Source organism: Papio anubis, unplaced genomic scaffold (genome assembly GCF_008728515.1).
Source record: "Papio anubis isolate 15944 unplaced genomic scaffold, Panubis1.0 scaffold457, whole genome shotgun sequence".
In the NCBI taxonomy this organism is placed as follows: Eukaryota; Metazoa; Chordata; class Mammalia; order Primates; family Cercopithecidae; genus Papio; species Papio anubis.
In genome coordinates, this window is record NW_022164753.1 from 11,649 (window position 1) to 34,926 (window position 23,278).

Here is a 23,278-nt window from a genome sequence, read left to right on the forward strand (position 1 = left end):
CACAGTAAAAATGTGTCCGGAGTTGGTTCTTTCCAGTGGGTTCGTGGTCTCTCTGACTTCAAGAATGGAGTCACAGACCTTTCTGGTGAGTGTTACAGCTCTTAAAGATGGCACGGGCCCAAAGAGTGAACAGCAGCAAGATTTATTGTGAAAAGCTAAAGAACAAAGCTTCCACAGCGTGGAAGGGGACCCAAGTGGGTTGCTGCTGCTGGCTGGGTTGGTCAGCTTTTATTCCCTTATTTGTTCCCGCCCATGTTCCGTTTCTGTCCTATCAGAATGCCCTTTTTTCAATCCTCCCTGCCATTGGCTACTTTTAGGATCCTATTGATTGGTGCATTTTACAGAGTGCTGATTGGTGCATTTTTACAGAGCACTGATTGGTGCATTTTACAATCCCCTTGCTGGCTACAGAGTGCTGATTGGTGCGTTTTTGCAGAATGCTGATTGGTGCATTTTACAATCCCCTTGCTAGCTACAGAGCACTGATTGGTGTGTTTTACAGTGCTAGCTACAGAGTGCCGATTGGTGCATTTTACAATCTTCTTGCTAGACAGAAAAGTTCTCCAAGTTCCCACTCGACCCAGGAAGTCCAGCTGGCTTCACCTCTCAAAAAGATACTTGTAAAAGACAGATTGTTTTGGGTTGATTCTCTTGTCTAGGTTGCTTATTGTTTTTCTTTAAAAATCCTTTTCAGAAACCTGTATATTCTATCCTACACTCTCCCCCTCCCCAGCACACCTCAAAAGGACAGCAGCAGAACAGCACATCTAGGTCCTATTTTTCTTGCTTGATCATCCAGAGCATGTAAAATAAGGTGAAATATGGCCTGAATCAGCTCGTCACAGGACAGAAATCGGTAACCACTGATATTGCTAAGCAACACCACAGAGAAGCAAGGCTGAAAATGAGGTGGCAAATTTATAAGAAGTTGCAGAATCTGGGGACTCGCTTGGGCATTTCATTATGAACCATCTGCATGATCCACAGTAATGACCACACATTATTGTTCACTGTTTGAGGATGATAATTCCTACATAATTACATTGGCATCTCCCTCTGTGATGGTAACCTACCTTTCAGAACTTTCACCGTATTTTCCATAATCGAGATCTGTCCCTGTGAGATAATTGGGAATTGTTACATCTAATGGGCAACTTTCATTCCTCCGCAAAGTAAAATTTAAAACAAAACCAAAAAAGTCACTGTTTTGGCTAGTGTGATACAGAGCTAGAGAGGTAGTAATATACATAAGGGAGGAGATTTGTCATGGGATCATCACAGCTCAGTGACATGGGCTCCACCACGGTGGCATGAAAGCAAGTGTGATTCTCGTGATGGGCAGCATTTACAATCGGATTACAGGCTCATCTCAAACACCGACCACCGGGTTCTGGAATGTCTTCTCCATCTGTATGGCTTCTTAGAGAAATGTTATAGAGAAGAGGCACCAGGTGGTACCCAGAATGACATTCACAGGTGATGTATGGTTCTTCCAATTCTGGCTGCCTCTTGCTTCAGTGATACAGCGAACAGTGCTAGATGATGTTAAATAATAGGCTCTTGAACTCCCTTACTTCTTTCCTCCTATCCCCAAAAAAACTAACCTTGGATTAGCCTCAGTTTGAATCCTAATCCAGTTGTGTTCAGAGTGCCTTGGTTATTCATTATGGGGAGTGTGCTGGTTGCAAGCCATGTTCCTATGCAGGTGAGTGCCTCCTGGGTCCTCTCAGCAAGACTAGGTCTTGCCACAGGCTATCAATAGACAGTGGCCAAGGCTACTTTCCAGGAGGCATCATGGGCTATTGGACTCCAGCCAGGTGCATGATGAGCTCTGGTGTATGCATGCATGCTGTTTGTCCTAGTCGCATGTCATTTCTCTTTCTGCACCTCCTGAGTCCCTGCATCAGGTAGGAGGGCCTGTGGCTCCTGGAGATGCTGCCCTATCCTCCTTAGGATGCTGCTGCTGAGTTCACCATCTCACCATCCTGTTGCTGTTAGTGCTAAAGACCATATTCTAGCAGGCTGGTTTCCATCTCCATTCTTTTCTGACTCTTCCTCAGTAAACTGTAAACATGGTTCTCTTTGTTTGGGCAGATACCATTCCCTTCTGCTGCTTCCTCACTGTGCCTTGAGTTGCCACATCACTTGCTGTTATTCAGCTTTTCACTACTCTTCTTCCTTCTCTTCCACCATCATTAGCCTCATTTTTGTTATGTTCTGCCTAGTTCTTGTCCTTCAGTCTCATTCATCATCCAAGGAAGCAGCTAAGAAGCGATCTAGACATTGCCACGTTGTCGAGAATGTGTGAGCTTTGTCCGATATGAACAGTTCCGATTCAACTGTGTACAAATAAAATGATAATTAAACAATATGAATGTATTTATTTGTACCTGATTCTGCAAGAGAAGAGGTGAGGAATAATGTCATCTGCCACAAGTAGATGTTTGACAGTTGGGATTGATACGTGAAAATAAGTGTGTGCATACAGAGGTTTGCGTCCACAAAAACAGATCCATAAAGATGCAATGATGTATTGTCACTGTGTAGAATATAGTTTACATCCAACTTTGCAACCACAGAGCCACCCACATTCTGTTTGCTGAGCAAATGGCAGAGAATGCCAGCTGCTTATTCCACTCCTTACCTCAGGGAAGGAAGAGAGGTCACAAAACAATTAGTTGGCTGATACGATTTGTTAATCTACTCCAAGATTACTCACACATGCAAACACATATATGTGAAGCCACTATGAACATATGTTTTATATTTATGTGTTTTATATTTATGAAGGTATTTAGGTCATTTAAGAATTCCAAACTTGTGCAATGTCAAATATATAATACTGTTCTTAAAATACCAAAATATATATATATACACACACATATATATACACACACATATATACACACACATATTTTTTTCACTGATGGAAATCCCCAGAAGTCATGAAAAAAAATTTCTTTTTATTTACACAAAATTCAGTTTCTTTTTGAAGCACCTGCATCTTTTGTAATGTATCCAAGAAAAACCAGAATAGGCAGCTCTTCGTAGAAACATAAACATGTGATTTTTCTCCCCAAGATATAATTTTGTACTGGTGTATTAAAACAATTTTAGATAGAAATCTAGGTACATGAAAAAATATGCAAATGATGTATCATATAAATATGAAATACAGGAATATTTATTATTGCATTTTAAGCTAGATCCTTCATCTTGCACACAAAACCCATCAATTTTGAGTTGATTCATATGAGGATTCCCAGCAGCTGGCCCAGTTAATGGGCCATGGGAGCATTCTGCAGAATCACAGGAATATCTCTTGAGTCTAATTAATGTCTTGAAGTTTATTGGGAGAGTGGTGTTATGACCAGAAATTATATTTTTAACCTGCTCACAAAACTGCTTAAAACAATCTAGAATTTTCAGACAAACAAGGATAAAAGTTGCTATTTTAAAACTGAAGTAAGAAAACAGAAATGGTGTATCCCCACTCCTTCTCTCCCCTCGACTGCAGCTGCCACTCCCACCAGCTCACTCAAAACAGCTCACATTCTGCCAGGGGTTTCCATTACAGGGGAGTCCACTGATGATCCGTACACAGAGGATGAGCTGCTGGTCCTTGCCCTGCCTCCTGCTGTTTACACAGCAGCCGCCAATGCCTTAGTCCTGGAGCTGTGGCTGCCCTGTCACCTATCTGAGCTGGTGGTCTTCCCTGGGAACATGCCTCCTTTTTCCTCCCAGAGCACTCTGTGTTGTCTGTCTAAAATCTAAGAAGAGAAAGGGAAGTTTAGAACGTGGTTTTTCATGTTAGATTTTCCTAGGTAGCCTTCCTTTTTCTCTAGGAAATGGTTCTGTTGGAGAAAAGCTGTGAAATGAACTTCTTGAACTGCTGTTCTGTGGCAAGGAATCACAGTGCCTGCAAACTTCCTTGAGCCTGGACGTTGTCCTTGTTCAGTCCCTTTCTCTTGGAGTGTCACCTGTATGAAAATTATAGGGTTACCATAGACCTGGGGTGAAGTTATCTTTGCCAAGTACTCTGTTTCATTGGATGTTAAGATAACTGTGCCCTATTCTGTAATGCAGGGCACACTCTACCCCCAGTAGCATAATATATTTAAAGTGATTTCTGAAAATGGGCCGTGAAAGCTGTCTGCCACATGGCCCATGTTTGCACATCTCCATATAGTTACGATTGCAAAATTTGACAGTATAACTCTGAATCTGATTAATTAAAAATGTGTAAAAACAAAGTTCTTGCATTATAGCTCGTTCCTTATCTTTGTGTCTTTTACTGTGATGTTGTAGAACTTGGATCATATGGAAAACTAAAATATTATGACACAATGACTGAAGAAGGTAAGAATGATTTTAGAATTGTATGCATTGGCTTTTTTTCATTTATGGTGTCTGTTGCTTGCCCATTTTTTATTCTTTTTTTTTTCCTCTTTGCATGACTTCAGTGACATTGTGCGACTTACTATTCTTTCTGCATTTTTGTCTAGTTTTTGCCATTGTGTTTATTTGGAATTGGAGACGTGCAATACCATGGGTAATCATGTTGTTCCATTCAAGCAATTCAAACCATCATAATTATATAACACACTCAGAGAAATGGTGTCAGTAATGTAAACACAAATACCCACTGTGCCAGTACCTTTCCCCCACATGCTCACAAAACATATAGAAACATTCATCCAATAATTTTCTAATATGTCCTTTATTTCAGAGGGGGATGTATGTTCTGGTGATTTTCTGATTTATGCAAAGGAATGAAAGATCTGAAGTAACTTCTATACCCAGAACCAGCTAGACACCTGATTCTGATGCAGAGGACTGTAGGCTCATGCCCTAGGTCCCTGCAGTCCCTATTGTATCAGATAAGAGCACTACTCTGAGAGGCTGGGTCCACCATTCCAGCCAGTGGCATTGTCTACATGAGGGTTCCCACTCCATGAGGACAGGCATATCATTTCAACCATTTTCTCTGAGTAGAGATTTATTTAAAGTGTATTTATTAATGAATTCCAGGCACTATCCCAGAACATAGCCTTGTCCCAGGAAGAATCTCATTTCTGATATAGGTTCGCCATGGAACAGCAATGTGAAGATTTTGAATTCTTGTAAAGGGAGCTGTCCTATTGCCTTAACCCCTATTTCATCCCATACATGCTGTGACTTTTTAATAATATACAATATTTGTAAGTTATGAAAAACATTTAAGGTTTTTACATGACTTTTACATGGATACTGACAAGAAATTGAAAGGTGCCCTCGTAGAAGAATCAGCTCATTTTATTCTTCAGCATGAAAGAGATACTCCCAAATGTGTTGCATATCTTGGTTTCAGCTTCTAATATTTCTAAGCTGCCCTAGCTTGCCAGAGATCTCCTAGTTGCTTTGCATGCAAGAAGTGAAACATCTGACAACCCCGGGTAAGAGGAAGCCCCTTCCCAGCCCCTCTCCACTCTGACTTTTGCACAACACATAGGCCCTTCTCTATTGCTAGCCCTGTGCTTTAAATTAACCACTGTGATATTTTCTAAAGCAGCAGGCCACTACTAGGATCTCAGACTGGGCCCCACCAACAGCTTGGGGAAATGTAGACCCATGGGCAGCAAGAGGTCCAATGGCAGAACCCTATGTGTAGGAATAAGTACCTGCTACCAAGGGGATAGAAGGAGCTATTTATACCTTTAAGGAAGTCTCCTGTCCCAGCTGTTATTTTATTCTTGGCTTAGGAAGGGGAGTTTGTTAGCATCTGCCTGACCTGTCAAGCCTTTTACTTTCTCTCTTTCCTCCATCCTGTCCATTACCTTCTATCATGAATGTCCTACCTCCTACGTATCTTCTGTTTCCCTGCCATCCCCTTCTCCTTTCCTTCCTATTCTCACATCCATCTGAGCAAATGTTGTCCAAGTGTTCCCTTTCTTTCCTCCCTATGCCAGACAATTCAAGATAAGATGAAGATGCAAAATTCTACTTCCAATCTGATTCTATCACTTGATAACAACTGAGCTTTGGAAGCAGGAAACCCCAGTCAAAATCCTGTCTGAAATGAGAACCATGACTGGTCCTGAGCAAAACTGTCAAACTGTGTTTGGGGGCCCTCTCTGGGTCACCCTTAACATACTTTATCCTTCTCTTGATTTTCCCATCCCCTCACACATATCCCTTTGTGTCCCATTCTTAGTTGAAAATTTATCCCCATTACAGTGATAGGTAATAACTGCAAAGGCAGCATTTTAAAGGTGTGTTATATGAAATTCTGGCTTCATATGATGTCACTAGGAATTTTGCAACAACAAGGAAAAAAAAAAGAAAAATCAAACAGGCGAGATTGATTCCATAAATAAGTGGGAGAGCTTCTGAGTTAAGTTAAATAGGTCTCTTTCTCATGTGACTTCTCAAGAGTTTTCAATATGCTGCTGTGTACTGCAGCATATAATAAATTGTAAAGAGGGATGGAGTAGACAGTGTTTCCCAGACTTTCTGATATGGAGCTTCTTGTGGAACCTTTGTGGAAATGCTGGTTAAAGTTAATCCTTCACCTAGAACAGGAACCTCTGAAAGATTTTTAAGTCTTCTAAATATATAGCAATCCCTTTCAAGTACTAGAAAAAGAATATTTTGGAATAGCAGCTCTCCATCTAGCCACCTAAAGTCACATCCTTTGACAGCTACCTCAATGACAAGCCAAGTCTGGCTTAAACCTAATTCTGGTACTCTATCTAAAAGTCTCAAAGCCAGCTCAGTAACCTCAGATCTGGTAGAAGCCAGGCATGGCCTCTTCAAACTCTCAAGGGCCTCTCCCCTCCCACTGGAAAATAAGAATAACATATGTGATTTATGTCACTTTCATGTTGTACAATTTAAGGAAGTAGAATAAAGACAAAGATGTTTGGGGCAGTAACTGTGGCCTAGCTAGCCTTTGAGAAATACCCCCTCCATTTAAGCATTTGCACAATTTTAGAATTGTGACTAGCTTTTGAGCAGGGCTTTGTTGTGATTGCCCATGTGACAAGTCCTTATTTATAACTGTTTCCAGGGAATTCTCTGGATGTTGTGTGAGGTCAGTGACTTACAGCGAAGCCTGGGTCATTTTTTTTATTGTTGTTGTTTTCCCTAAGTGGACCAAATGGAAAGATGCGTTATATATGCCACCCTGTATCCAAAAAAGAAAGATGATTTCTAAATACAGAGAATTTTGCTATATATATTCAGCTTATTATTTTTAAGCACCTATTGTGTACAAATTATTCTGCTAGGTGCTTTGGGGAAACAAGAGTAAAGGGCAGGCGATTTTAAACGTAGTTAAAATTAATCCATGATTTAAGATTTCTACTGTGGTAAATGTTTGGATTTGTAACTAAAAGGGAATATTTTTCATCATTTTAAAGGTCTATTTCGCTTATGTAATAGCACATTAGGAACTATCTAATGTACTATTTGCTATATTTAACTGTATTAATAAAGACTTTGGATTAAAAAATAACACACGCAATCACTGAGACACCAGGAAGAAAGTGGTAAGTACCATAGGTGTTCAGAAGATGACAGACGACAGGGGAGGAAAGTTGCCTTTCCATGGAAGTTGGGCGGGCGAGGTGTGGGAGGAGATTTTGTGGAGAAGGTAATCTTTGAACTGGGCCCTAAAGAATTAGTAAATATGAGGTAAATCAGGAAAGGAGGATGACCTACTAGGCTAAGAAAGGGGTGAAGGGATGGGCGCACTGGGTGCCTCCCACTTGCTGGGGGGCAGTGCTGTGGGCTTATATATATTCTATATCATCTTTCCTCATAATGATCACAAAAGGTAGATTTTATTGAAGAGGAGAAAAACAAGGCTCAAAGAGTTATTTTATTAGATGAGGAAACTAAGACTCAAAGAAGCAAACTAAGTTGTTCTGGGACTCAGAGGTGGTAAGTGGTGATGCAGACCCTGATCTCAGCACTGTGTCCCGCCAAAGCCCCGCCCTTTGGACTTCACTGCAGCTTGTACAACATGGGGAGTGGAACAGGGGCAGATGGAATTGGCTACAGCGTAGGGAGTGGGAAGAAAGCCTTGATGGAGACCATAGACTAAGAATGGGGGCATCATGATGGGACAACAATGAGCTATTGAAGAAAACATTTCTCCCTACATGAGCACTTTGCCTTGAAAAGGTTATTTTAAACCTGAAAAGGTATTATAATACGTTTACTCTCACACGCAAGACAAAATCATGATGTTTGAAAACTTTCTCCTTGTCCTCCGAGCCCTTTCCCCTCCCCTCTCTCCCTCAGCACTAAGGTACTCTAGAACCTCACTGGAGCAGCTCCCAGGGCCACACCCAACCTCCTTGCCCACCCCAAGCCAATCCGAATTTTATCCACTTATTTATGTATTCTTTCATCAATACCCAGTATGTACCAGTGCTGGATTGGGGGCAGAGCGGAGGAGATTAAAAACAGTTCTCCTAAAGAACTCATGACCTTGTGGGAGACACAGGCATGAGATGAGGAGACCCTATGTGCTGGAAGAGCCCAGTGGAAGGCATCTTTCTTAGCCTTGGGAAATGCGGGCAGGCAGAATTCATAAAGCCCACAGCACTGCGCCTGGCAGGCGATGTCTCCACTGCCATGTTCATGTGTCCCAAGATGACAACCTGTCTTACCTGCCACCTGTACTAATACATTCACATAGTAATAACTGAGCACCTCTGAATAAGAGACATTTTGCTAGGAATGATAAATTAGTGAGCTTTACTCCTCCCAGGGACTTTGCCTCTGTAACAAGATGTTTCTGGGGACAAAAAATGTCTTTTGGTAACTTCAGCTCTCCCTACACAGGCAGCAGTCACCTTATCTTCTCATACAGTGATACTGCATATTTTTGGAAGGGTAATCTCCAACTTTTAAAGTTAATAATGCATAGCTTGTTTCTCATCTGCAGATACCCAAATTTCATACCATTCTCATTCTGGAAAATTCTCAATAAATTGAACTTGGCTTTTTTCCTAAAATTACTCTGAATAATAATATAGAATGCTAGTTCAAAATTAGGCAAGTTTGTGTGATGGGTCAGATGGATTAAAAGGAGAAAAGACCTTTCCACCAATGACAGTATATAGAATTAGTAAGTTTTGCTCTACAAAGGTAAATGTTTCACAGAGACATGTAGGTAGGTAGGTGGGTGGGTAGGTAGGTACGTAGGTAGACAGATATCCCAACTAATATCTTGCAATGAAGCAATATGTGGGGAAAGTTGTCTCCACTGTATTGTCCTAAACTGTCTGCCATTTAACCAAAGACATTTCCAGAAAAATAATTTCACCACTATTTAAAAAGTCAATCCTTGTTCATTTGTATAAGGGAGAAAACGGTAGAAAAGTTGTGGTATCAAGGGAAAAAATTATAACAACCTTTTCTGTAATTAAATTAAGCCTACTGTTTCATGGCAACCAGCTGCCCCTTTACCAAGCTGAAAAACTAATAATGTCTTATGTGAATCATGGGGTCCTAAATTAGGCATGTGGCTGTTTTGAAAACCCCCATTATTTCAAAGAAACAAAAGTGTCTTAAGGTCACATCGTCCAGCCAATCATTTGATGTTCTTAGTTGCAGTGAAATAGTCTAATTCTTTTCAAAGAAAAATTAAGTTTTGGAATACCATTCAGCAATGTTTTTCACTGCCCAGGATATATCCACTAAATAATGTTATTTTAAAATAAGTCCTTCTTGTTATCCGTGACCTTCATAGGACATTTTAATCCTTGCATGAATGGATGAGACTGTGTCATACACACTGACATATCAGGCAAAATAGCTTTAGCTATATGTAGCAGAAAATCCAAATTAACAGTGACTGAAATAAGATGAAAGTTTATTTTCTCTCAAGTGTAAGAATTCCAGTAGCAGACAATACATGGCAGCTCTAGCAGCTTCACAATGATTCAAGACCCAGGCTCCTTCCATCCTTCCGCTCCACCACGCTAGTGTATGATTTGTAACCTCAAGGGCACCTCATGGTCCAAGATAGCGGCTCTGGAGGTCCAGGCATCACATCTGTATTCCTGGAAGGAGGAAAAGTCAAAGTGATTTTCTCTAGGTATTTTGTCTTCTTTTTAAGGCACTTTCCCTGAAGACCCTCTCAGTAAAATTTGCTCAAAACTCAGTCATATGACTACCTAGTTTCAAGGCAATTTGGAAATGTAGTTTGTTAAACTGGGTGAATTGCTGTCTCCAATAATTTAGGCATTATGTCATTAGGAAATGAAAATGGAATAGATATTGGATAGGCAACTTGCAGCTTCTCCTCAACAGGGAAATCTCACTTTCATGTAACTGTGTGTTGGTGGAGAAGACTGAGAATAGAGCAAGCTATAGGAGGGAGCTTGAGTGCTCATGTTAAATTTAAGTTGTCTATGAGACATCCAAATGGAGATGTTGAGAAAGTGGTAGGTGTAGGAGTATGGAGCATGAGATAGAGGTCAGGCAGAGCTGTAGATGTAAATTTGGGAGTCATAAAATGTACGTGTTATTTAAAGCTACAGAACTGGACTATAATACCTAGCTAATTGATAAGAGTAGGCCAAGAATTGAGCCCTGGGAACTCCAAAGTTTAGAGTCTGGGAAGAAAGGGGAGGCCCAGCAAAGGACACTGAGGTGGGAAGAAAACCAGAATAGAATGGTGTCTCTGGAGCTGAGTGAAGATCATGTTAAAAGAGGGTAGTGAAAAGGTGAGAGCATCAATGAATTGACCAGTAAGATCAAAGAACCATTGTAGTAGAAAGAGAAAAAAGAGTGATGGACAGAAAGTGGGATGCTTCAAACCGGGGGTTTTTTGACTTGCCAAAAACTTAATATCAAATCGGGATTTTGGAAGTGGTGCAGTTATTGCTAGTGATGAGGTGCAGGCTTGCCACAGGAGTGAGTGAATGAGGATGAAGGGAGCTGGGAGTGAGTAGGTGAAGGCACTAAGGTAAGGAGCCAGGTGTTGCAGGGCTCACCTAAAAAAAGTCATCACAGATGGGGTTGGGGGGGGACAGAAGTAAGGACAGAGAGGAAAACAATGAGCTAGGTTCTACAATCTTCAGGAATGAATGGAGGGAAACCAGGAAGTCAGCTTGGGTAGAAGGGGTTATTGGTTTGTGCTCCCAAGGAGGGAGGAAAAGTGGGCTAGAAGTAATAAGAAAGGGCAGGAGGGAGAGCAGGGTGTTTGGAGGAGCAGGCAGCTGCCACTTTTCAGGGGCTACAGGGAAAAGGGGCCTTCAGGAAATAGTCAAGTTTCAGTAGGAACAAGAAGACAAAGAGAATTTTCAGAAAAAAACGGTGAAGGATCTAGGAGATTTACTGGTGGCAAGAGTGGGAGATTGAGTCAGGTCGGGGACAGTCAGGGCTGTCTGGATATGAGGGTCTGGATGTTGATAAATGACCTGGAAGCTCTGCTAAAGTGAACGAGGATGCAGCATGTAGTTAGGAAACAACTTGAAAATGTTTTAGAAGTTGTTACTACAGCCTCTTTCTTGAAATCGGTCCCATGGGCAGTTTGCCATGGTAAAGTAGGGTCTGTCTTTCCAGGAGAAGGGAGCTTTGGGGACCCTCTTAAGTCTAGCTGATTGGGAAAGCACATCAGCCTTCCTCAATTTGGAGAAAGAGAGTTCAGCCTAGCATAGGAAGACCTCTCCTATAGGCGTAACCAAAGATGGAATGGCCTGCCTTGGAAGAGAGTGAGTCCCTTTGTCTAGAGAAGCCAGGGAAGCCTCCACCCAAAGAGTGTTCAGATACTGGATACTTTGATGCCCCTTCTTTTGCCATGCTCAAGATTCTGTCTCTATCAAGTGTAATGATAGACATTGATCCTCAGTGTACTTAAACCCTATGAAAACTTGATCTTGCATTTTGAGTAAGCTGCCACCAAGACTATGGTAGGTAGGTTCCTGGGTCACAGCATCTGAAATAAAAGGCTTGTATATTATTTGATCTAGTTCATATCCAAAGTCTTTATTAATATGGTTAAATATAGCAAATAGTACATTAGGTAGTTCCTAATGTGCTATTACATAAGTGATAAGTGACACTTATTACATAAGTGAAATAGACCTTTAAAATGATGAAAAATATTCTCTTTTAGTTACAAATCCAAACGTTTACCACAGTAGAAATCTTAAATCATGGATTAATTTTAACTATTTTTTGTTATAAACCATTACATGCACACATAAGTAAAAAAGCAAACACTACATAAAGAAAGACAATAAGAGTGAGTCTCCTTCCTACCCCAGATTCCATTCATTCCCTACAGATGACCATTTTTATCAGTTTCTTTTCTAACCTGGCTTTTGTTATTAATTGTATCTTGGAGATCTTTCCACATCTGCACATTTAGACTTTCTTCATTCATTTTAACAACTACTTAGTATTTCACTGCATGGCTGTTCCATGGTTGGTTCAATCAGTACGCTGTTGATGAACATTTAGGATATTTTCATTTCCTGTTGATTTATTTAGTTTTTACAACAATGCTACATGAGTATCCTCTTTGGCCGTTGAGCAAATTCTACTGAGTAGAAGACATATACATATAAAATAAATTTCTGAAGATAGAAATGCCAGATCAAAGAGTATATACATTTCAAAATTTGAAAGATATTTGTCAAATTGCCCTCCAAAAGAATTGCACCAGTTTATGCTCACACTAATAATGAATGAGAGAGCCTCAGACAGCAATTTTTTTTTTTTTTTTTTTAGACAGAGTCTCACTCTGTTGCCCAGGCTGGAGTGCAGTAATGTGATCTCGGCTTACTGCCGCCTGCGCCTCCCATGTTGCAGCAATTCTCCTGCCTCAGCCTCCCAGGTAGCTGGGATTACAGGCAGGCAACACCATGATCGGCTAACTTTTGTATTTTTAGTAGAGACGGGGTTTCACCGTGTTGACCAGGCTGGTCTTGAATCCCTGACCTCAAGTGATCTGCCTGCCTCAGCCTCCCAATGTGCTAGGACTACAGGCGTGAGCCACCACGCGGGGCCTCAAACAGCAAATTTAAATAAGTCCTTTGAAGAGAGACTCAAATTGACTTCATTACAAAGCACATAAGCCTTTGTAATACAACTACCTTCTAATTTACTTGTTTTAGAAACCTGAGTTTTTGCCAAAGTTGGGTTAAATACAGGGTGCAGTTATGGTAGAAGTATTTCACCTCTCTAAATTAAATGACAAGGCCGATTTCCTACACAGAATATCCAATTTCCACTGCAGTGCATGCCTTTCATACCTCAAGATCATTGCTATCCCTATAAAAAGTCTGAGAAGCACACTGCAAGTTGACTTTCTACCTTGCAATTACCAAAGCAGGGAGCCCCTACTGTGCACAGACACCATTTCCGATATCGTGCTATCTTTCATTCATCCCAAGTTTATGGCTTAACTCATGCAGTTCAAACTTTCATAACCAGAGGATTTTTCTGGGCACTTGAATAGATGTCTCTGTAAGGCTGGGCCTTATCAAAAAAAAAAAAAAAAACTGTATTCAACCAGTACTAGCCACATTACTGCTTCAGAGATGTATTCTTATAAACATCTCCCTGGGGCTGGATCTTAGGAAGACAGCAGGCTAGTCTGTGTGCATAACCAGACTAACCAGCTAGCAACCAGCATCAGGTCTGTTAGAAAGACCAAACCAGCTATGTGGGTAAAGCCACAGTCTTCCTGAAAACCAGGACCAAGGAATTCTTCTACTTAGAATACATCCAGCTTTTCAAACTTCATTGCATCTTATTTTCATGATCTAAACTGTCAGCAGTAAAAGCAGAAAGATTGGACTTGGCAAAGAAAGGCAGATTTTGCCACATTGCATATGTAGAAGGTGTTAAATGGCAGCAGAAGGCAAATTGTGGATGCTTCTTTTTGTGTGTTACTGACATCTCTAGAGATGAAGATTTAAGTTGTCTTCATCAGTCAAACTTGAATACTGTTATTATAAATTAATATGATCCCACCCAACTCATGAAGTTCTTTAAAAAAAAAAAAAAGATGGGAATTTGTTATACTTGGAGGCTGGCATGTTCAATTAGGTATGGTAAGTTTCTCTTTTGATTAGATCTGAAGTGAACCAAATCATCTCATTTTAGTCATGGGCCTCTAAGCCTTTAGTTAAGGACTCTCAGCATGTGCCAGCGCTTCTGCTGCTAACCCAAGTTTCAAATGAGATTTACAGGTACCAGATTACAATGTAAAGTTGAGGACTAAAATAAAAATAGAAACTAAGAACTCAGATTAAGTGAAAATTCATAGACATGAAACCTAGGGGACAATACATGCTATAAGTTCACAAAATAGGGGCAACTACTGAATACATATTAGCCAAATATAAAATCTTCCACTTTACAATAAAATAAATGATTGGGTAATATATAGGTTCCTCAAAAGAACTATTTTGTTTGATTCTGTTTTTTTATATATAGGTCATCATAATCTTTCAACACATATTTCTTGAGCACCTACTATTTTCCAGATACAGTAAATCAGATCAAAACTCTCCCCAAATGAATAATGTCACAACCCACTTGCAGAGAGACATACCCAAAATATGGGCTTTGACAAAATAACTCTGAAGAGAATTTTTATGCCCATTAGGAGGTAGTTGGGTTAAATGCTGGCAGGTCTTAGGATATGAGGCCTGCCTTTTTAGTAAAGTGATTCTTCATTCGTTTATCTCTTAGACATCCAGAGTTGCAGGGATGGGAACAAAAGGAGACATTTAAAGCTTCTGTCTAGCAGTCTCTACCTGGCTCAGAACTCCAAATCTGAGAATCAGGCAAACCTCTGAGAATTTCTTTGTGTAAGCCATTTGTGTCTGTATATATGAGATTAAAATGTTCAAAAGATTAAGTTCCTAAAACAATGAAGCAGGTGACCTGAAATGATAAAAAAACATCAGCTCTCAAGCACTGTCAGAATCAGCCACGATCAGTAAGTTGGCCCTTTTCCTGAAACATCATATTCTGCAGTCTGATACCTGCTGGGAGTTTTTTGGTTTGTAAAATGCCAATTACATCTGAACTCAATTAGATTATCTTTTTTTTAAAAAAAAAAAAGGAGGGGGTATTAAAATAAACATAATTATAAACACTATTAGTTTCTTTGGAAACTTACCCACAGCGTTAATCAAGCAGAAAGTCTGGCAAGTTTCCCGCGATGTGTTTCTAGGCTCTTCTTCTTTCCGTACCCCTAAAAAGGAAGATAAGCTCAGAATATCATTTCATATAGCAAAAAATCTGAGCACTTTCTCACACCTACACCCACTAATGTCATCTTCTTTGTTGTTTGTGTTAATGTTGCTATATTCACAAATACTTGTGAGAACCAGCCTAGGCAGTGAGCGTTGAGGGCACAAATGGAGAACAGCATCCTTATCCTTGAGAGCCCCACAGGCTAATTGGGGAGGATGTCAGTAAAACACTTTTGAGGCTCTATGACAAAGCCATGATAGGATAGGTATCAGGTGCTATGATTGGGGAGAGGGACTCAGGGAAGGCTTCCAAAAGGATGAGATGCCTAAAGCAGAGTCTTGAAAAGGAGTAAGACAAATTCCTTAAGTCTCTTAACAAGAAATAAGACAAATAAGAAGAGTGGACAATTCCAAGTCTTGTGAAGGGTAATTCAGGAGGATGCAGGAGATGCAATTGAAAACTGGGAGACCAATTACAAAAGCACGTTCATATTTCTAATGATAAGGTGACCCTGCTAGGAAAGATGGTGGAACAAATTCACGTTTGGGCTGATCCATTCTTTATGGGTGGCACAAAGATCATTCTTATAGAACATTATTAAAGAAAACCTGAATGGGCACACATGGGTAACCATATGAAAAGACAGCACTGGATTTGTCATTTACCCATTGCATCTGGATGGCTTTCAAATGAAGCAAATATTCAAATGGCACTGGAGCACAAAGCTGCTAGAAAAATATATTGGTTACTACTATTACAATTAAAGCCCAGAAGTCATAAATAGATAAAGACAGCTATAACTACAGAGATAAATATAGATATAGAATGCATGATTCAGTATACATGCGTATCTTTCTTAGCTTTGCCCACTAAGAAAGTCTAGGAGCAACAACATCTTAGTAGCCATAAGCACACATAGTTCTCAGATCTTGGTTTCTAAATACCATTTTCCAATAAAAGGAGTCAGTGCTTCTGGAGAGGTGATTATTTCCAAGCGCTGAACCAGGAAACATACAAAATGATATTGAAACCTCTTGTAATGCCAGAAAATAAAGAAATGCTTTGAAAAGGATGAACCTTGTTGACTGAACACAGAAGCCAATCTGAAAAATATCCCAGTGGTCAAGTTTGAAACAATTTAATTAACTGAATAAATAATGGGCCCATAGAATAAAAGAAATATGCACACATTTATACTATGTAAATAATTGAATACATAAATAAGAGAGACAAGACAGGTGTTACTTTCAGAATTCCAATTAATGAGTGTAGAGAAAATGAGGAAAAAAGTCTTTTTTTATGCTAAGCAGACATAAATGGGGAGAAAAGGGTCTTAATAAGGAAATTCAGCTGCCCCATTTCATTGTATAATGGGTTTAGTCACCACTTGAGATATAATTATGTATATATTCTCATTAATTACAGAAACTACTCCTATGATTGTGTCTGTAAATCTAATATAATTAAATGTTGTTAATCATCTCTATTATGTGGTTCATTTAAAAATATTTACTAAAGACACTTTACAAAATACTTTATTACAAGGGTAATTTAATTTTTACCAATATCAGTGTAGCCCTGTAATAAGTGGTTTGCATCATGCTTCACAAAAATTAGAAAAAATAATTTAGAGGTTGTACTTCAAAAACAGATTTGGGAATAAATAAAATTCTATGTTCTTGGTAGTTTTGTTTAAGATGAAATTATTATTTTTAAAAAATAAAAATTTCTTTAAAATTTTGCTTCTAAGAATAAAAATTAAGCCTGCCTCTATTAGGTAAATTAACTGTTCCAGTAAGACAGTTAGTAGAATAAAAGGGGATTCATTTTCTCTAGTTGCTAGGTGGCATCTTGTGTGGAGGAACTTTCACTATAATTCTCTGGGCCTCCATACCCTCCTAAGAAGGCCTCCACCATCAGAGCACAAATCCGAAGTCTCTTCCTCACTTCAGGCTATGGACTCTACAAGGGTATGAGCCAGATGTATCTTATTCACCAGACACAGCCCAGTACATAGCACAGGTGTTTTTGTTTTTGTTTTTTTACTCTTTGCAGTGTGTTAGTTTGTGACTTGTACTAACTTGAAAGGAAGCTTGATTTCCCAGAGGAGCTGATAATAGTGAGAGCTTAACTGCAAGACAGTGGAGGCCTGTGATGGGTCAGGCGTGATTCTAGGACACTTGTCGAGGGATAATAAAGATGGCAGAGAGAAGATCCCTTTCCCAGAGAAGACTGCTGTCTGCTGGGGAAAGCAGGCATGTGGGCAGCAAGTGGAAATAAGGACTGTACCATGTACAGTTAAAGTGCCATGAGAATGATGGGTTTCCACTTGGAAAAGAGGGGTGTGTGCAGAGAAACCTTCAGGTTAGATGTTGAGTTAGGCCTTGATGAATGAGGGGCAGCTAATTTAAAAAATGAGGAACCAAGGCCCAGCTTTCCCTGCCCTGATGTTTGTGGTGTTCACCTAACCTCCTGTCCTATGGAAAGGGGGCTCCTTTGCACATGCACCTTGTTGACCCTGGAGATGTGCAGAGAAGGACAACTGATGTGTCTCCCCTGCCTTCCACCACTGGAGTATAAACACCTGGTACATCCCATTTTTCTCCTACTTACCTCTAGAAAGTTCCTGGGATCCCATAGGTAGACATTCAGTTCCACTGGGGCCATGGGCTTGGAGGTCCTAAAGACATTTATTCTGGGTCATTGGCTGACGGGAAGCACATTACAGAGTCATAACCTCATCTACTTGCCTAGAAACCATGAACAAAAGGATTTGTTGAACCCAGTCTGATGCTAGAGATATACCAATGAACAAAGCCAGTGAAAAGCCTTGCCCTTTTGAAGGTTGTCTGCTGCCAGTGGAAAGCACCAAATAATCTATAGTCATAATAATATAGTATATTAGTTGGTGATAACTACTTTAGAGAAAATAAACTTGGGATAAAAAATGCTGGAGAGAGAAGCTATAGATTTAAACAGGCTGCTCAGACAAGCCTTAATGAGGTGACATTCAAACAAGCTCTGTGGACCTCTGGGGGAAGAATACTCCAGGTAGAGGGGCCACACAATGCCATGGCACAGAGGTGAGATGGTGTACAGCGCTTTCAAGAAACAGGAAAGAGACCAGCATGGCTGGAGCAGTGAGAGAGGAGAGGGGTAGCACACAAGGTCAGGGCAGCCAGAGTGAGCTTCACTGGACACAATAGGTAAGACTTTGGCTTTCACTTTGACCTGGGGACGCACTGCAGGATTTTGCAGAGAAGTAAGAGCCACATTCTGTTTTACTGATCATTAAAGATGCTGGGATGAGACTGGCCAGAGGAAGGAGAGGGAAGGGTAGAAGGGGGAGACTCAGACCAGCAGAATTATTCCTGTGTGACTTGGTGCTGGTTGGGTGGGCGTGCGGAGCGGGGAGTGGGAAAGGGGTGGAAGGAAGAAGTGGTCAGATTCTGAAAACTTTTAAAAATAGAGACACCAGATTTGCTGGTAGATGGCATGTGGGGTGTGAGAGAAACAGGGGAGCCCAGGATAACTTCACGGTGCCACATCAGTTCTGTTGCAAGTCTTCTAAGAGTGATGATGGTCTATCTGCCTAACTTAAGTCTCTGCTTCCAGAAAAAAAAAGGAAAAGAATAAATGGGAGGAAAGTTCAGATGCACTTTTGCTTTTTAAGCTACCTGCCAAGCCATAAACTTCAAAGAAAGAGACAAGAAAGGCAGAACCAAAAACACAAAAATAGAGTTTAAAAGGCTGTTTTCCAGTTTTTCCTCTTGTGTGATTTTTCCCTTTCTTCTCCTAAGCCATGGTCTGTTCACCAAGGTGTGTGTAGCCACTCTCTTTGCATCTTTTTCTCTCTTTTGTCCCATCGTTGTTTCTGTGTTGCAGATGCTTAGAATGTTCTGTAGCAGCTGGAAGCTAATCTCATCTCCACCCCAAAGGGTTCCATTTGGAACCCTGCCTATTATAGGCTTGGTGGGAAAGATGGGAGGGAGGAAATTTCCAAGGGGCTGTTTTAATTAACAGCAGAAGAGAAACAAAATCCATTTCCTTTGAGTGAACAGACCCTCCAAACGTTGTTTTTCCATGTAGCATGAAGCTTCTGCTTTACGTCAGAATGATCTGGTCAAGGATTTTGATTGCTGGTTGTTTTTCGAAATTCACATTCGGCTCTTATGCTTGGATCTTTTACTTCCGCACTTCCCTACCACCCCCTCAACATACACTCCTCTGAGGACACTCAGCTGGTACTCTCTTTCAAATTTCAGACCAAGCTAAACTATATTAAAATGATGTACTAGGTTTTGACGTAGGTGCCTCACGATTTGAGCAGTTTGCTATTTCTGAGATTTTTAACTATACAAATATCTGTAGCTATGTAAAAATACAACACTTTAAGGGTTTAGACCACAAGAGAGTGTATTTTTTAAAGTTGCCTTGAAACATGTTAAAAATAACTCCTTCACTCACCTTGAAAAGTACTCAAAAATATCATAATTCTTTTTCGGCAGGCACGAAGTTACACAATCATTTCTTAGATTCGTTCCTCTATGCCACCCTTTATGACAGTTTGGAATCTGTGCCTAAAATATCTGAGCAATCCCTTTACCACCAAGGTCTGCACCTGCGGGTGCTAGGCATCAGTTCTATTTTAAATATCAATCTTATTTTCAGTAATTTAGGAGAAGAATTTCCTGTCAGCCACTTCCATAATAATAGCAACCCTTTCTGAATAGCAATTCCTAAGCACTTGCTGTGTATCAGAGGCCATTGAAACATGCAATGGGTATTAACCCATTGGACCTTCCAAGGACTGTATGAGCTGGATGCTCTTCTTAGCTCCATCTTACTCATTCTGAACCTGAGGTGGAGAGGGGTTAAGAACCTAGTGCGGCGTGAGGTTCTTTTGAGCAAATCCATTTTGCAGCAACATAGTCCCTTGGTCTGTATTTTGGCCCTGCGGGTGATGGGGGAAAGCTGATCATGTTTGCACTTTAAGATTGCAGAGGTATCAACTTTTAAAGTCCAGAAAGCCAGCTCTATCACCTTGACCTTCTCAATTGCAGAGAGATCTAAAATGATCCTTTTTCTAATCAGTTTTGGGGGATTCACTGAAACTTGAACACCAGTCCAACAAGGCCCTGTATGCTTAAACTTCTGGGTCTGAATGTGGCTGATTCTCCATCCCGGCCTGTGTGGACTGAGAGAAGAGAAGATGGCAACAATTCTCCTATAGCAACTCAAGGCCACATCACCCTTACCCCTGAGATTCTGTTTGATTCTCTTTTTCCTCTTACTTACAGAGTTCTTTCAATGCCACACATTGTGATAAACCCTTTACATATATTTTCTCACAGAAGACCCCTGCAGTTCAGCCCTTCCCTGGATGACAGACAGAAAATGAGCCCCTCTTCCGCAAGTGAGTACAGGGCATGTGTGGACATCATATGTCACCAGTAACTCTACCAATACCACTGGAATCCCTGCTTAACAGATCAGCCAATACCACTAGAATCCCTACTTAACAGGTGGGAAAACTAAAGCACAGAAATATTTAGAAAGTCACCAAAAATCACCCAGCAGAGACAGTGAGAAAGCTAGGGCTTGAACTCAGATCTACCCGCCTGTCAATCACATCCATTTAACCTCCATTTAGCCATGAAATTGTGCTGTCCCGACACACACACCCTGTTTGCTGTTCTTCACAGTTTTTGACTTGGGAATGAACAGGTCCTGAAAATGCCATGTCTTCCTACCCCAAGGCAGAGAGGATCACTTCAAAAATCACAGGTTCTCTGCTGGCTTCTGCCCCAGGTCCTTCATGCTCACATAGATCCTGTTAGCCTCATCCTCATAGCATTTCTCAAAAGGTGCCCTGTGACGATCCCAGGGGTATCCAGTGGGCTGGAATCAGCGAATCTGGTTTGTCAGGCTCTGCCCCACCACCCTGAAGGATTACACATGTGTGCTACATTCTGAAGATGGGCCCTCAACTGCTGCCTTTCCAGAAACTAATCTTTAAGGGAAAAATCCTTCTAGCCTATGGAGCAGCCATTGTCAGCACTTAGGATGTGGAATGGCTGCCAGGTCATATTAGTTGCAACAAAGAATCATCTAGGGGAGAGGCTGAATTGAAGAAGTCTGTGGAGAAGACAGCTCCCAACCAGGCTTGCTGCTTTGGCTGGCTGCCCCTAAGGCAGCAAGAGGACACAAATAACGCTAATCCCTCTTACTGTTCAGTAGTGCAGAAAACCTGAGGTGTTGCAGTGGGAAAAGAATAACACGCAGTCTCACTGGCCTGTAAGATATTTGAGAACCTATAAAATTCCAATTCTGGGGTTATCTCCTACCATGTTCTCCTAGATTTTCGTTGGAGATTTGGGGAAAACCAGCCCATGAGTGCCAGAGGCCAATACTGTTGTGAAAGATGCTTCCTGGCAGAGGGCATGGCTCCGTTTTCATGCTTTCGGGTCCCTTTTATTATCATTTCTCTCTGGCACACACCTAAACTCTAAAAAGATTCTTTTAATCACAAGTGATATGTCTTTAGCTGGTTTCTATCCAATATTTTCTGTCATGATTCATGGCTTTAGGACATTATTTGAGTTGGGTTATTTTAGGTTTTATTTCCCCAGACCTAGTTGTTGCCGCTTCTGAATGCTCTCCTACTTTATTATTATCTTACAGATAATTTTAAAATAGCAAATATTGATCATCTATATTTCTTAGAGTGGCAGGATGTTCTGAGTTCAAAAAATGACCCTGAGACCACGATGGGATGGTTTTATTAGTAGAAGCATCATCTCCAATAAAGTTTCAGAACCTCCTTTTTTCCTCTTCTGGATGGAAAACCAGATGATTTAGGACTTTTTGGAGTTGTCTTCTGCAAAAAGTAACTCCTCTTTAGGCTGAGGACTGCAGAGTACTGAAGCTCACTCTTATCTGTTTATCTAGTCCTCAGATAAGACTAGGTTTGGCAGCCAGGAAGGTATCTTGCATCCACACAGCCTGGACAACTTCCAGGCAATCATAGCCCCTGCCTGCCTCCTCCATCCTGACATTCCTTTTTCTCTCTTTCTTCTTTCTTTTCTTGTTCTTCTTTACCACCTCCTTTTCCTAGTCTCCAGGATTTCTTTCTTTCCCCTTTTTCTTCCCAGTTTCCCCTGGAAATTAAACAGAAACAATCAAATTCAAGCTACCTTCCATGGTGGTGAATCTAATGCTGACCTTCAACATTCCTCAGGGATGGAGTTGTGCCCATCACCTCATCCTTCTTTCTCACTCCTTAGGAAACCCAAGCCACACACCAAACGCCTTTTCTCCATGAAATATTTTCTTTCCTACTTCTTTTGAGAGTGTACTCAACGGTGCACATTCATTGCCTAAATTAAGGTACTTATGTCCTAGAGATTGCCTTTGTTGTGGCAAAGAGACCAGGCTTGTGACTAATGGAGCCGTGAGCAGAAAGGGTCACAGCTTGTGTCATTTTCACCATTGGAGTCCATTGATCTGACTCTAGTTTACAGGTGCTGTCGCTCCCAGCCAGTCACACAAGTCATCACTATGACCACATGCCATGATTCCAAACCACGGAGGCGGGCAGTGGGTGCCAATCTGCCATGCTTTCTTCTAGGAAAAGAAGCTCTCCAGGAGAAACATTTTTGTTTGGTTTGGTTCTAAATAAAAAAGTAGAATGAGATCCCCTGTTAATATGCTGCTAGGGAACACAGCCAACAAAAAAATACACAGTGGGAAAACTGAAAGGATTGTGGTGTTTTGAGACACTCATTATATCTGAATCTAGGCAATCATCAGTTTAAAATGAGAATTTTTTTATACCTTGAATGTTCCCAAGGAAGAAAATAAAGGATTAAAAAAAGGAATGTGCTGTTTCCCTCATCTCTGCAATTTTGCTTGCTTGCTTTTTTATTTTTCTTATTGCATGCATTTACCTATTATGTCAATAATAAGAAATGAAACATTGCACTTGTGGTACAGCTGTTTAAAATGATTACTTTGAGAATGGCATTTTTTCTAGTACCTTTTTTTATTTTTCCATAAGTTATTA

At 40.6% G+C, this 23,278-nt stretch overlaps 1 protein-coding gene across 3 annotated transcripts in view; it reads left to right on the forward strand.

Moving 5' to 3' along the window:
* The first annotated feature begins 3,147 nt into the window (after positions 1-3,147).
* The window catches only part of LOC116273193 (sodium/potassium/calcium exchanger 2-like), a 53,552-nt gene continuing 33,421 nt past the window's right edge, over positions 3,148-23,278 (forward strand). Inside the window, exon 1 of one of the 3 annotated variants that reach the window (XM_031662168.1) lies at positions 3,148-4,359. In XM_031662168.1, the coding sequence (XP_031518028.1) occupies positions 4,347-4,359 (13 nt within the window). In that variant the 5' untranslated portion in view covers positions 3,148-4,346. Of the gene's footprint in view, positions 4,360-18,637; positions 20,630-23,278 lie in introns of those variants that run through there. The other 2 variants (XM_031662167.1, XM_031662166.1) reach the window with 2 other exon arrangements.